The sequence below is a fragment of the Colobus angolensis genome, unplaced genomic scaffold, assembly GCF_000951035.1.
Source record: "Colobus angolensis palliatus isolate OR3802 unplaced genomic scaffold, Cang.pa_1.0 Scaffold514, whole genome shotgun sequence".
Taxonomy (NCBI): Eukaryota; Metazoa; Chordata; class Mammalia; order Primates; family Cercopithecidae; genus Colobus; species Colobus angolensis.
In genome coordinates, this window is record NW_012118644.1 from 908705 (window position 1) to 924877 (window position 16173).

General features: G+C 38.5%; 1 protein-coding gene across 1 annotated transcript; it reads left to right on the plus strand.

The window, feature by feature from the left end:
* Positions 1–13254: 13254 nt before the first annotated feature.
* LOC105525033 (protein PET117 homolog, mitochondrial) lies at positions 13255–14147 on the plus strand. Its single transcript, XM_011960548.1, has one exon. It carries the CDS (start codon positions 13343–13345, stop codon positions 13586–13588), a length of 246 nt encoding a protein of 81 aa, XP_011815938.1. The 5' UTR covers positions 13255–13342; the 3' UTR covers positions 13589–14147.
* The last annotated feature ends 2026 nt before the right edge of the window (positions 14148–16173 follow it).

A 16173-nucleotide genomic window follows, 5' to 3' on the forward strand; every position in this document is an offset into this window, starting at 1 on the left:
AGTTTTTAGTATCTTGTACTCTCCATTTAATTTCTATCTCCACAGCATGTCCTTCCTCGCTCCTTTCTCTTTCCTTCATTTTTTCCCCCAAATCTTTTCCTATGCAATGGAAATCAAAGAATTCTTGGTGTCAGAGAAAGCTATATAATTCTACCTTGGGAAATGATGCAATAGTTATTACCCAATCACATCATGCTTGTAAAGTAACCTAAGTGCCTAGCCTCAAACTTGTCCCTACATTCACAACAAAAGTCTCTACAGATAATAAATGTTGTAATATATGAAAATACCTGGTATAAAGTGGTTGTTCCAAAATTGCAGCCCCCACGAATACATATTCATATGTCTTACTATCTTATCCATCTTTCAATGTCAAGTTTGAATCTTATGTTCTCTATGAGGCCTAGTCTGGTAAGTCCTGCCTCGATGAAGTGATCTCCCTCCTGTTGTTCCCTTTCACACTTTTATCAGCCTTTGGTTTGTTATCTTTCAAAATAAGCTTTATTCTGCGTTATGTTATTTTAAAAATTCACAAGACCTTATAGAACCATTTTTTCAAGCTCCTCAACAATGTAAGATTTTAGGCCAAAATAATTAAGATACTTTCCCCTAGTCACACTACATTAAAGGCAAACATTTGTTCTAGTTCACCATTAGTGCTTAATTATCTCATTGAAAGCTCCACAAGGACTAAAATTATGCTATCTCCTTTTATTATCTTTTCTCCCTGAAGCTAACAGTTAGTGGTAGCAACACCAAGTAGGCACTCAATGCACTCTTGATACATTAAATTATACTGATTTTACATCCAGGAGGGATTTCTGAATGTGGCCAAGCGCAAGATTCACCTGAGGGCTTGATAAAATACATAGAATCTTGTCTCTACTCTCAGATTCTGACTGTAGGTCTGCAGTGGGCCCCAGGAATCTGTATTGTTAACAGATTCACCAACCGAGTAGATCTTAATGGTTCAAGAAGTAGTGCTTAAGAATAGCACTACTAGGATGACTAGGACACATACCCTATTCTGAAATGTTTCCAGAGGAAAAATTCCACAGTTTTGCTTAGTAACATGTTTGGTGTCTAATAGACCTTATAGCTAAAGAAAAAATGTTTTATAATGCTTTTAACTAAATTCTCATGACTGCAATTTCTTCACTACTAACCCGGATGGAAATGGGTAACAGCTGGTCCTTTAATAACCCTTGAAGATTGTTATTAAGTTACTCATCCACCTTCTCTTCCCTCAGCTAAATAGTTCCAATCTTTCTCAGATATCCAACAGGCACTTTTTCCCAAGCCTTCTTTTCTCTCAGAGTTGTCTAAGTTTTGAATTAACACTAATAGCCTATGATTGTGCTGTATTAGATAAGATGTAATGAAAAGCATTTTAAAAATTTGGAGAAGTAGCATACAAGTGGTAGGATTTGGTTTGCGAGTAATATTTTTATATGTCTTGTCTGCACACATCTCTATAGGTTTTTTTTTTAATATTTCTAAGCCGATACAGAGGCAGTACAGTGCCAGGGACTTCATATAGCCAGGGCAGGGCACCAGGGCTTCCACTAACAGGGTGTGTATCTTGGAACAAGTTATTTTCCCTTTAATATTGTTTATTTCCTTACAAGGAAGACAATCTATGCTCTACCTAAACTCTAGCAGTTATCGTGAAGCTCCATTCAGAGCAGCAGAAGGAACTTTGAAACATACAGAGTCCAGTCTGTATCTAGACTTCAGGATTAGACAAAAAGGAGGCTGGTTTAATGGAAAGTGATAAAGAATTGATCCATTCATGTTCACGTGAATGCTAGAAAGTTAGTAGCATGGGGATAAATATCGCAGGATTACTCAACAACGTCAACTGTCTGAGATACAGCTAGGACAAGTCAGCAGGCAAATTCATGGCTAGTTGAGCCAAACTTCAAATGGGAGTGTACCTCCTCCAACAACTAACCAGTGATTTTCTTGAAAGGCAGATGGTTTTCTGAGATTTGATAATTGTATCCTCCCACTCTCGACCTAATTTCTCAGCAGGATCTTCCTCATGATGGCCCAGCTGTGGTATCACTCCTGCTGTGGTATCTCTATTGCAATTCAGCCAAAGCCATTCTATTGTAATATATGATGGTTATACATGGGTTCATAGCAGAGCAATACCCATTGTCAAAGAAGAAATTGGATGTAGAGTATCAGCTGTAGGAGAAAGACTGATTCAGCATCATCATCACTTACTACCCTGGTCAGTCATTACTCAATAATAGCTATCATTTACTAAGCATTATTAAATAGCTTGTTGACCTAGGTGATGATGATGCTAGTTCTCTGTTGCAAGTAATGCAGTATATTATCTCATGTGATCATCATATGGTAATATGAGTTAGTAATTATCCCGTCTTACTGATTAAGAAACTGAGGTAGAAAGAGATGAAATCATTTGACTGAGATGCCATAGTCACCTGATCCTCAAAATCAGACTACGGGATATCTGAACCAATGCTCTTGAACACCAGACTTCATCAGTTTGGCCTGCTATAGCAAAGTGCCATAAACTGGGTGGCTTATAAGTAATAGAAATGTATTTCTCTCAGTTCTAGAGGCTGGAAGGCTGAGATCATAGTGCCAACATGGTCGGGTTCTGGTGAGGGCCCTCTTCTGGGTTACACACTGCCAGCTTCTTATTGTATCCTTGCATGGAGAAAAGAGGATGTAGGATGTAGTCAGTCCATTTCAAGCATGCTACACAATTTTAAGGTTGGGCATGGAACTAGGGCCTGATAAAAATAAATGATGACATTGCATCCTGCTTGAGGAAATCTTCTGGTAACTTTATTATTAGACCTTGAAGTCATAACTTATTGGTGAAGCATCTAAGACTTTTCAACATCTAGATCCAAATTTTTCTCAGTCATATTCCCTGACAGTACCCCTCATCACACCCCATATTCAAAGACAAACAAAAACGTCTCCTACCTGCTGCTCCGCTTCAAGCTCCCCAAACCTCACAACCTTTGTTTTCACGGCTCTCCCTGACTCTAATAGTCTTTACAAAATTATCATGGCCAAATACTAACCTTTCCTCAACAAACAATTTCAGCATTCCTGCTTCATTTCCTTATTTCTAATCTAAGCAAGCAGATGTTATTTTTGAACTCCTATCTTTTTTATTCCTAGAATTTTCTGTTCTATAATGTTACATGATAATATCTTATCACTCTTAAAAATCAGTAATTTTGAGGGCATGTACTAGGGGCTAATGACAATGTCATATGCTTTCCTAACCTTCACATCAATCCTGTGGTGCTGGTGTTATCATTTTCATTTTATGAGAAGGAATTCAGATTTGCATAAGGAACACAAGGTCTTAACACCTGGGTTTACATCCAGATATCTCTCAATGTGAAACCTGTGTTATCCATAACCATCTCCTCATTGTTAGTAAACTCAAGAAAACAAAATCTGCATCTTGCTTATATTTGATTCCCTACACATTGCACATGACAGGCACCATGCTTTTTTTTATTCCTTTGAAAATTGATTTAAATTAAATTCTGCCTTAGAGCATAAGCTTTCTGGAAGCTGTATATTCACTCCAAACACAAAACAACCTGACACCTTCTTCGCCTTTGTTCATCACTGATGAATGTTTGCTTGTTCTTTTAGTTACATTAAACTCTTTTATTCATTTTTACTTTATACTGGCTCCCCACGTTCTTGTTGCTGAACTGACAATCCTTCATTTTAGTTGTTTGACAGCTTTTACGCCCTGCCTGCCAGCATCAATATTTACTAATGGACCCTTTATCTTACAAAAGCTGTTTTCAATCAAGAAAGATAATGAAGAAATTACGTGACCCTAGACATGTAGCTACCAGTAACCACGGCATGTGTCATTTGGCTTTTTTGCCATCTGTGCCCAAGCAACAGGGCAGGGCAAGGAAAGGATAGAGGAGCAGAGATAGCAGAGGAGAACTCCAAGGAGAGAGAAGATTGATGATTCAGAAGCAGGAAGGGAACAAGTTTTTTTGAGTCTGTTTCTAAGGCCCAGACATTTTACATGCATGTTCCTATTTAATTCTCAAAACAATGCTAAGAGATTATGGCTAGCCCTTTTAATTTTTTCTTAAATGAAGAAAAATTGAGGATCAAAGACAAATGATAGGTTCAAAGGAACAGAAACAGAAGTGAGAGAAACTGTTTATTATGTTAATTTAAGTCCCTGAAATTTGGAACTGTCCAGAACAGATTTGAATCCAGGCATTATCCATAGGATTAGGTAATCTTTAACAAGTTGTTAATGTGTGCATAAGTGTGTGTGTGTGTGTGTGTGTGCATGCGTGTATGCATGTACATTTAGAAAATTTCCTTTTTCCCCCCCAAGGCTTATAGTTTTGTATTTTTAAATTTTTCTAGTTTTATCTTAGGTTCAGGGAGTAATGTGCAGGTATATTACATGGGTAAATTGCATGATGCTGACACTTGATGTATATGAATAATCTATCACCAAGGTAGTGAGCATAGTACCTGATAAGTAGCCTTCTAAACCACGCCTGCCTCCTACCCTCCCACTTTGTTTATTGTTTCCATGTTTATGTCCACATGTATTTAATGTTTAGTTCCCATTCGTAAGTGAGAACATACAGTATTTCATTTTCTGTTCCTGTGTTAGTTTGTTAGTTCATTTAGGATAATGGCCTCCAGCTGCATCCATTTTGCTGTAAAGGACATGATTTCATTATTTTTTATGGCTATGTAGTATTCCACAGTGTATATATATCATTTTTTTGTTAGCCAGTTCACTGTTAATGGGAATCTTAGATGATTCCATGCTTTTGCTGTAATGAACATATGAGTGCATGTGTCTTTTTGGTAGAATGATTTGTTTTCCTTTTGAGTATATACCCAATAGTGGGATCACTAGGTCAAATGTTAGCTCTGTTTTTTTTTTTTTTTTTGAGACGGAGTCTTGCTCTGTCGCCCAGGCTGGAGTGCAGTGGCCGGATCTCAGCTCACTGCAACCTCCGCCTCCTGGGTTCACGCCTTTCTCCTGCCTCAGCCTCCCGAGTAGCTGGGACCACAGGCGCCGGCCACCTCGCCCGGCTAATTTTTTGTATTTTTAGTAGAGACGGGGTTTCACCGTGTTAGCCAGGATGGTCTCGATCTCCTGACCTCGTGATCCGCCCGTCTTGGCCTCCCAAAGTGCTGGGATTACAGGCTTGAGCCACCGCGCCCGGCCGTTAGCTCTGTTTTAAATTCTCTTAGAAATCCCCACGCTGCTTTTCATAGTGGTGGAATTAATTTTTATTCCAACCAGCAGTGTGTGTTTCCTTTTCTCTGCAGCCTCACCAGTATTTGTTGAATTTTGACTTTCATAACAGCCATTCTGATGGGTGAGAGATGGTATCGTATTGTGGTTTCGATTTTCATTTCTCTAATGATCAGTGAGTATGAACAGTTTTTCATGCATCTGTTGGCCATAAGAATGTCTTCTTTTGAGAAGTGTCTGCTCATGTCTTTTGCCCATTTATTAATGAGATTATTTGTTTTTGTTTGCTGATTTGTTTTAGTTCCTTATTCTGACTATTTGACCTTTGTCAGATGCATAGTTTGCAAATACTTTCTTCCCTCTGTAGGTTGCCTCTTTGTTGATAGTTCCTTTGGCAGTGCAGAAGTTCTTTAGTTTAGTTTGGTACCACTTGTCAATTTTTGTTTTTGTTGCAATTGCTATTGAGGACTCAGTCATAAATTCTTTGTCAAGGCTGATGTCCAGAATGGTATTTTTTAGGTTTTTTTCTAGAGTTTGTCTTGTTTTAGGCTTTACATTTAAGTGTTAATCTATCTTGAGTTTATTTTTGTATATAGTGAAAAGAAGGGGTCTAGTTTCAGTCTTCTGTATGTGGCTAGCTGGTTATTCCAGCACTGTGTATTGAATAGGGATTCATTTCCTCATTGTTTGTTATTGTTGACCTTGTCAAAAATCAGGTGGTTGTAGATGTGTGACTTTATTTCTGGGTTCTCTATCCTCTTCCATTTGTTGATGTGTTTGTTTTTGTACCAGTACTATGCTGTTTCAGTTACGGTAGCCTTGTAGTATAGTTTGAAGTCCAGTAGTGTGATATCCTCTGCTTTGTTCTTTTTGCTTAGGATTTCTTTGGTGAATCAGGGTTTTTCATTTCTGCATGAATTTTAGAATAGTATTTCTAATTCTCTGTGAAATGTCATGGTAGTTTGATAGGAATACCACTGAATCTATAAATAGCTTTGGGCAGTATGTCCATTTTAGCAATATTGACTCTTCCTATAAGTGAGCATGGAATGGTTTTTCTTTTGATCGTCTCATGTCTGATTTCTTTCAGCAGTTTTTCCTAATTCTTGTAGAAATCTTTCACCTCCATTGTTCACTGTATTCTGAGGTATTTTATTCTCTTTTGTGGCCATTATAAATGGGATTGTTTTCTTGACTGAGCTTGGATCATACTAGTATATAGAAATGCTACTGATTTTTGTACATAGGTTTTGTATCATGAAACTGCTGAAGTCATTTATTAGTTCTAGAAGCCTTCTGGTGGAGTCTATGGGGTTTTCTTGGTATAGAATCATATTGTCTACAAAGAGATATTCTGACTTCCTCTCTTCCTGTTTGGATGCCTTGTATTCTTTCTCTTGCCTGAGTGCTCTGACTAGGCAAGTCAGTACTTGTTGAATACAGTACCTTGTATTCCAGTACTATGTTGAATAAGAGTGGTGACAGTGAACATCTTTGTCTCATTCTGATTCTCAAGGGGAATGCTTCCAGCTTTTGCCCATTTGGTATGATGTTGGCTACTGGTTTGTCATAGATGACTCTTATTATTTTGAGATATGTTTATTCAATTCCTAATTTGTTGATTGCTTTCAAAATGAAGGATTATTGAATTTTATTGAAGGATTTTTCTGTATCTATTGTGATGATCATGTGAATTTGGTTGTTAATTCTATTTACGAGGTGAATCACATAACCAGTCCTGCATCCCAGGAATAAAAACTACTTGATTGCTGTGAATTAGCTTTTTGATGTGCTGTTGGATTTGATTTGCTAGTTGTATTTTGTTGAACCTTTTTGCAACTGTGTCCACCAGAGATATCAGCATAAAGTTTTCTCTTTTTTGCTGTTTCTTTGTCAGGATTTGGTATCAGAATAACGATGGCGACATAGAGTGAGTTAGGGAGGATTCCCATTGTCTTGATTTTTTGGAATAATTTCAGTAGGGCTTGTACTAGGTCTTCTTTATATTTCTGGTTGAATTCAGCTGTGAAGCCATTATGGTCCAGTACTTTGTTTGTTTGGTAGGCTTTTTGTTACTGATTCAATTTTGGAATTTGTTATTTGTCTGTGCAGGATTTTAACTTCTTCCTGGCTTCATCCTGGGAGGTTGAGTCCATCCAGGAATTCTTCCATTTCTTCTATGTTTTCTACTTTTTGTGTATATGGTGTTTGTAATAGTGTCTGATAATTTTTTGTTTTTGTATTTTTGTGTGGTTGGTGGTAATGTCCCCTTTGTCATTTCTGACTGTGTGTATTTGTATCTTTTCTCTTAATTTCTTTTTATTAATCTAGTTAGTCCATCAATCTTGTTTAGTCTTTCAAAGAACCTACTTTTGATTTCACTAATGTTTTGTATAGATTTTTTTCATTTCAGTTTTGTTCAGTTAAGCTCTGATTTTGTTTATTTCTTTTCTTCTGGTAGTTTTGGGATTGGTTTGCTCCTGTTTTTCTAGCTCCTCTAGGTGACACAGTAAGTTGTAAATTTGAGATTTGTCTAACTTCTTGATGTTGGGGTTTAGTACTATGAATATTCCTCTTAATATTGCTTTACCTATGTTCCAAAGATTCAGGTATGTTGTGACTCTGTTTTCATTAGTTTCAAGGAATATTTTTATTTTTGCCTTAATTTCATTCTTTATCCAAGAGTAATTCAGAAGCAAGTTGTTTAATTTCCATAAATTATTGTATGGTATTAATAGATCTTTTTGGTATTGATTTACATTTTTGTTGCTCTGTGGTCTGAGAATGTGGTTGGTATGATTTTGATATTTTTGAATTTGCTGAGACTTGCTTTATAGCTAAGGTGTGATCAGTCTTGGAGTCTTATATGGGTCATGTGCAGATGAGAAGAATGTGTATTCTGTTGTTGTCAAGTGGAGTATTCTGTATCTATTAGATGTAATGGTCAAGTGTTTAGTTTAAGTCCAGAATATCCTTGTTAGTTTTCTACCTTGATTATCTGTCTAATGCTGTCAGCGGGATGTTCAAGTCCCCCAGTATTGTGTGATTGTCTATGTTTCTTAATAGATGTCTAAGAATTTGTTTTATGAATCTTGGTGCACTAATGTTGGTTGCATATATATTTAGTATAGTTCAGTCTTCTTGTTGGTTTGAGCCCTTTACCATTATGTAATGCCTTTGTCCTTTTTGATCATTATTGTTTTAAAGTCTATTTAATCTGATATAAAAATAGCAACTTCTGATCTATTTTGTTTTCCATTTACCTGATATATCTTTCTCCATCCCTTTACTTTGAGCCTATGGGTGTCATTACTTGTGAGATGAATCTCTTGAAGACAGTAGAGAGTTGGGTCTTGCTTCTTTGTTCAATTTGTCACTATATGCCTTTTAAGTGGGGGCATTTAGCCCATTTACATTCAGGTCAATTGATATGTAAAAATTTGGTCCTGTCATTGTGCTGTTAGCTGATTATTATGTAGACTTGATTGTATAGCTCCTTTATCATGTCATTGGGCTTTGTGCTTAAGTGTGTTTTTGTGACGGCAAGTATCATTCTTTCAATCCCATGTTTAGCACTCCCTTTATGACTTCTTGTAAGGTAGGTCTAGTGGCAAATTATCCCCTAAGCATTTGCTTGTCTGAAATTAACTTCATTTCTTCTTCACTTATGAGGATTAATTTGATGGCATATGAAATTTTGGCTGGAATTTCTTTTCCATATGGATATTAAAAATAGATCCCCAATTTCTTCTGGTTTATCAGGCTTCTGCTGTAAGGTCTACTGTTAGCCTAATGGAGTTCCCTTTATAAGTGACTCACTTCTTCTCTCTAGCTGCTTTTAAGATTTTTTTTCCTTTGCTTTGACCTTGGGAGATCTCATAATAATATGTCTTGGAGATGGTCATCTTGCATAGTATCTCGCAAGGGTGTTCTGAATTTACTAAATTTGTTTGTTGACCTCTAGTGGGATTGGGAAAATTTTCATGGACTATATCTTCAAATATGTTTTATAAGTTGCTTTCTCTTTTTCCTTTTCTTTCAGGAATGTCAATGAGTCATTGATTTGGTCTCTACATAATCCTAAATTTTTCAGAGGTTTTATTCTTGTTTTAAGTTCTTTTTTATTTTATTTTTGTCTGCCTGTGTTGCTTTGAAGGAGCAGCCTACCACTTCTGAGAATCTTTCCTGAGCTTGGTCTATTATTTTGATAACGTTTACAATTGTATTTCGAAATTCCTGTAGTAAATTTTTCATTTCCAGAAATTTAGTTTTGTTCTTTCTTAAAATAGTTATCTCATTATTCAACGTTTGGATCATTTCACTGATCCTTTGGATTAGGTTTCAATCTTTTCTTATATCTATCTTAATGAACTTCATTGCCGTCTAGATTCTAAAATCTATGCCTGGCATTTCAATCATTTCAATCTTCTTGAGAGCCATTGCTAGGGAGCTAGTGTGATCATTTGCACGTAAAAAGACACTGGCATTTAGAGTTGTCAAAGTTATTGTGCTGGTTCTTTTTCATCTGATGTTCCTTTATCCTTTAAAGTTACTGTTCTTCCAATAGGGCTTTTTGGTTTTTTGTTTTTATGATCTTTATTGCCCTTGAGTTTCCTTTCTTCTTTTATTTTTGAGACAGGGTCTTACTCTGACACCCAGGCTGTAGTACAGTGGTATGATCATGGCTCACTGAAGCCTTGACTTTCTGAGCTCAACCGATCCTCCTAGCTAAGCCTCCCGAGTAGCTGGGACTGCAAGCATGTGCGACCATGCCTGGCTAATTAAAAAAAAAAAAAAAAAAATTTGTGGAGATAGGATCTCACTGAAAACTCCTGGGCTCAAGTGATTTTCCCACCTTGGCTTCCCAACGTGCTAGGATTACACGTGTGAGTCATCATGCCCAGTCTTGAGAGTTTGTGGTGCAAGCTTGGTGTAATTGAATGACTTTATTTCTGGATGTTTTCAGGGGGCTCAGGCTCAGCTCTGTACTCCCAGATTGTCTGCTCTAACCCTGGGTGACTGGGATCAGGTCTGCAGCTTTGTCCTTTAGCCCATGAAGGTTGAGTGTTGCCTGAGCTTGATGGGCTAGGATGCTCCCAGACTGCTGGCAACAGCACTCTGTAGAGGTGAGTGGGGGTTCATGGGTGTAAGTGCTCCAGCAGGGCTGGTAGGGGCACCATAGATGCGAAGCATGGTAGCAGTGGCAGGGGCACTGGGGGCAGGAAGCACTCCAGCAGGGGCAGAAGGGGTGCTACAGGCAGGGAGTGCTTAACATGAGCATCAGGGGTGCCATAGGCAAATGTGCTCCAACAGGGTAGGGACAGGGTTGCAGGAGAACACATTCAGTGGGGAGGCTGTCAGCAAAAGTGCTCTGGTAGGGCAGCAGGGGGGCTAGGACAAAACCACTGTGGTGGTGGACACTGGTAAAAGTGCTCTGGTGGAGTAGTTAAAGCTGTGCTGCATGCAGACACGGCTAGGTAGGGACTCTGAAAGGGGCTGGCGGACTGTGGGGTTCAGAGATCAGATTCATCCTGGTCCTGTAGGGAAGAGAGCCCTACTCCCTCCAGATCTAGTGACTTATGTAACTCAGAGCCATTATATCCTTATGAGCCATTCAGGGCCTGGAACATGTCCCATATTCAGCAACCCCATGAAGGATTCCCAGTTTCCTCTCCCTTTCATCCTGCTGTCTGGATTGTGTCTCTAATATCTTTTAGTCTGTTCTTTCAGATGATCTGTTCTGAGTGTGCTGATTTACTGGATATTTTGGTCTGTTTTGGTGGAAGACGTTCCTCCTGGCAGTATCTAGTTAGCTGTCTTGTCTTGGATACACTGTCCAAATTTTTAATTTCCAAGCCTATAAAATGAGAATAATAGAAGATCAACTCTGATGATTTACTATGAGGATTAAATGAGATAATGGATATACAGTTTTAGCCCAGTTTCAGATACAAAACAACTGCTGCAAATATAACAAGCTTTTATATTTTTATTCTTATTAGTACTAAAATGAAATAATGGCTCCAACATTTAAATGTGAGTCCATTTCCCTTTGAATTCTGTGTTATTTCCATGCTATCATGAAGTCTGGACAAGTCAGTAAATAAAAGGAATAAGAAAGAAAGGGCAAGAAAAATATATTAAAAAGCTCTCTCCGTCTGTAAAACAGGCTTCATTATGTTGATTAGACTACAGGAAGAGCTCTCTCTAGCCCAGATTAGTACTTCCAAAATTTCAGAATTCACCAAGCTTAGTCATTCTCCAGTTTTCTGGGTAATGTAATGGTACTTTATTGCCATGCTCAAGTTGATTCCTTTATATTCATACTGCAGTTTTATAGTAAAATTTGCTCTTTATCAACACATACAGCATATTTATTGTGTTGATAAAGCAGCAGAATACAATGTATTTGAAGCAGAATACAACCTATTTAAGTGAGAGAAATATGTTCATACTTTATTCATGCTACTCTAAAACATAGAATCCTCAATTTTTATAGTTCCCATAGGAAAAATTGTTTATAACGTTAATCCTTTGAAGATGAAAGAATGTTAAAAACTTAAAAAAATATGATCCTGATAGCTTGGACATCTGTATTCTACTTTAAACTCAACCTTGTACTGTGCAACCTTGCTTAATCTGTCTGTTGGTATTTGCAAAGCTTTGGAAATAAGGAAAATAAAGCTTTTATTTTTTATATTCACCTATGATAAAATATTTTGTACAGCACTAATTCGTATATTTGATGAACGGCTGTTCTCTTTCATTTCTCCGTTTTTATAAACATGACCTGGTCTATTAGTCAAACAATGGTCTTAGTCTGTAAAAGGTGGATGTATAATCAGTATTTAATTACTAAGCATGTTAATGTCATTGATTCCTGGAAAAAGTGAGAATAGCTACAAATCCTCACTTTTTACAAAAATGCACATGAACACATGCTCACACAATCAGGACTGAATTTCAGCAGAAGCGTGTACTCCCTACAACCCACCCATGAATGGGTCCACACCACTAAGATTCAGTTTCCCTCTACTTTTCTAGTCCAGACACCCACCACGAGCCTAACATGGCAGTTTTTCAACAGTAAGTGAGCTAGCCCCTTTATCTGACATCAGCTTTATCAAGAGCTGGAACATTGTCTTTGAAAAAGAGTGAGTATGATTTCACTGAGAAGCCAGAAGAAAGAAATGAGGTAGAAGAGCCTGACTGCTGTAGGCATGAGAGGTGGCAGCACAGCATAAAGCTCTCTGCACCACTTTGTCTAATGACAGTGTTCTACCACCTCTCTAGGAACAAACTGGGACAGGACAAACTCAGACAGGTCTCCCTACAGCAACCAAGCATGCTATTCTCTGTCCTTTTATTAGCAAGGCAACTTCCACTGAAACCCTCCCCTGCCCAGTGCCATGTACTATCCTAGAAGAGAAAGACTCTGAACCTAGACTCCAGGCCTTTCTCTATGTTGAATTTTGGGATCTTCATGACTTACCAGATGAGATGATTTTACAAATGAGATGCATCTGTGAATTGTCAGAGTGGCTGGCACAGAGTTAATGATAAAAACAATACAACAACAAAAAACCACTAGTTTTCTTTTGAACCTTTTTTTTCTGATGTTCTCCTTAAATATTTTTCCACTTTCTTGTATATTGCCTCATAACTCTTTTATCAGATTTCATGACCCTTATATCTTTACATAGCTGCCTTTCTGTATTCTAACAGTATACGCCAAGCATGATGCAAAAGGTCTGTGGTATAGTTGCTAGAAAATGAAGGATGAGTGAATAAAGCAATAAATGAAAAACTAAAAGTATAAATAGAATTGTATTAATATATGCACATATGCCTGATACTTAAGTTATAGAAAACTCTGGGTGAGTGTCCCTTCCTCAGGAAAGTTTACTTTGATCACATAATGTAGCACTTGCAGAAAGTTATGATTATATTTTTGTGTTTGTGTCTTTCTTATAAAGACAAAAGACGGAGCCTGGGCCGAACCGGCGGCGGCGCGCACTCTCCGGAGGCCTCTGCGCCTCGGGCGAGCGGGTGAGAGAGGCCGCGGCGGCCAGCGCGGGGATGTCGAGGACCTCGAAGGTGGTGTTGGGCCTCTCGGTGCTGCTGACGGCGGCCACAGTGGCCGGCGTACATGTGAAGCAGCAGTGGGACCAGCAGAGGCTTCGTGACGGAGTTATCAGAGACATTGAGAGGCAAATTCGGAAAAGAGAAAACATTCGTCTTTTGGGAGAACAGATTATTTTGACTGAGCAACTTGAAGCAGAAAGAGAGAAGATGTTAATGGCAAAAGGATCTCAAAAATCATGACTTGAAAGTGAAGTATCTATTGGACAGACAACACGAGTTTGTGTTTGTGTTGATGGAGAGTAGCTTAGTAGTATCTTCATATTTTTTCTGGTCACTGTCCTTTTACACTTGATCAAATAAAGGACAGTGGATCATATATTCTAAATTACTGCTTTCAGGGTCCCTTACATCTGAATAAAGGAGTGTGAGCAGACACTCTTTGGAAGAGTCTCTGTCTGTGTGATCCTGGTAGAAGCCCTGTTAAGGTCACTGTCCAGAGCTTAGGGTTGTTACTGTGAACCACTGCTGAGCTTGTGAGAAGGAAGGGATGGATAGTAGCATCCACCTGAGTAGTCTAATCAGTCGGCATGATGACGAAGCCACGAGAACATCGACCTCAGAAGGACTGGAGGAAGGTGAAGTGGAGGGAGAGACGCTCCTGATTGTCGAATCCGAGGACCAGGCATCAGTGGACTTATCGCACGACCAGAGTGGGGATTCCCTCAACAGCGATGAAGGAGACGTGTCGTGGATGGAGGAGCAGCTGTCCTACTTCTGTGACAAGTGCCAAAAATGGATACCAGCCAGTAAGGAGCTTCTCAATCCCTTTGATTTGTCAATTCCTGTGTGAAGGTTTGTTTTTCCAACCTGTGAAAGAAGCATGACTGTGTAAAAGAGACCTAAATAAAAAGATAATTATATTTATTCCTAGTCAATCAGGTATAAATTTATATAAAACATAGGGACGTTTGTACTAATGAAACTTACTGTCAACCTCTATCACATTGTTAAATTAACACTTTTGATGGTAACTCAATAAAATTGAGAAAATTGGAAAACAAAAAAAAAAAAGACAAAAGACAGTAATCTTTAATCTTATACTTTTGTTTTTGTTTTTGTTCAGTTAGGAAGAAAGTTTACTCCTGGAACAAACATTGTACCTGGATCAAATATTGGTCTTCAATGTATATGAGTAGAACAAATGAGTCACTCACTTCTCTCTCCTACCTCCTATTTCTCCTTATTTTTCCCTTCATCTTTCCTCGTATCCTTTTTCTTTTCTTTTTTCTGAGACAGAGTCTCACTCTGTCACCCAGGCTGGAGTGCAGTGGTGCGATCTCGACTCACTGCAACCTCCGTCTCCTGGGTTCATGCCATTCTCCTGCCTCAGCCTCTGGAGTAACTGGGACTACAGGCACTCGCCACCATGCCCGGTTAATTTTTTTTGTGTTTTTAGTAGAGACGGGGTTTCACTGTGTTAGCCAGAATGGTTTCGATCTCTTGACCTTGTGATCCGCCCGCCTTGACCTCCCAAAGTGCTGGGATCACAGACGTGAGTCACCGTGCCCGGCCTTCCTTGTATCCTTTTTATTCTGCTTTCCCTGAGTCTCACATTTATACACCTCTTCTCTCTTTTTCACGCATTTAAAAAAATTTTGTATATGACCTTCCATCTTTCCTGCAAAATATAAACACATTGTACTTGATGAAAATGATCATAAAGAATGTGATGATGATGATAGTAATAACGTAAAGTGTGCAATATGCCAGACATTATTCTAAGCATTTTACCTAAATTAACTCACTCAACCATCCCAGAAATCCTATGAATCAGGTGCTCCTCTAGTCCCCAGTTTACAGAAGAGAAAACTGAGGCTTGGAGAAGGTAACGAGCTACTCCAGGTTTTGGAACTAAGAAGTGTCAGAGATGGCTACAAATCAGAGGGTTTGACTTCAGAGTGTAAGGTCTTTAACCATTTAGATACGCTACCTCCCTAAAACCTCAATTGCCTCAAGTAATGCATTTTAGGAATCTCTGGAGAGCTTTGGATTTTAGGATAAAATAAGATAGCTTTTAAATTTTCTTTGTTACTTTTTCACCAGTTTCTAAGAAAATTCACTTCACATTATCATTCTGAAAATAGATCTGACTGGATTGAAACTCTGAACCACTCTGGCCTCCCCTGCTGTCAACGGCAGCCTGACAGCCTCCATAGTTCTTGATCTGGGGAATTATGGGAGAATCTTGAACCTGTCAGGATGCTTGACCAGGTCCTTGTCCAGTGGGTGACTGACAGCAGCAACATTTCTGTGTCTGCTTGATGTGCCGTCCGTGAGCAGCCAAATCTCAGAGTTCTGTGCAGGATATCTGCAACTAAAGACCCCAGTAAAATGCTATGTTGTGAAGGAAAGTGGGCGTGAGGTCAGAATGAAGGCACTGGCTGGGAGTCAGAATACCTGAGCTGTAATCTTTCCTCAAGATCCCCAGCTGTGTGATATGGGGCAAGCCACTTAACATTTTCAAACTTCATTTCTCTAGTTATTATACAAAGAGGTTTGGCTAGTACATCTTTCAAGGTCCCATTTATCTATAAAATTCCCCGAAACTCATTTAAAACAACACACAAAAGAAGAAAAGCAAAATAATGAATTGTCAGTTCAGGCAATTTGACCCCGAGGCTGCAACTCTGAAATTTAAATCACAGCCTATATGAAACTATCTTCTTCCCCTCTCCAAAGGATCTCCTTAATGAGTATTAGAATACCAAAAAAAAAAGAGAGAGAGAGAGAGAGTAATAAGCGATGGCTTATGAAGAGCGGTAAAA

Bases quoted from the DNA above. Each gene is read 5' to 3' on its own strand.
- LOC105525033 (XM_011960548.1), top strand. From the start codon at position 13,343: ATGTCGAGGACCTCGAAGGTGGTGTTGGGCCTCTCGGTGCTGCTGACG.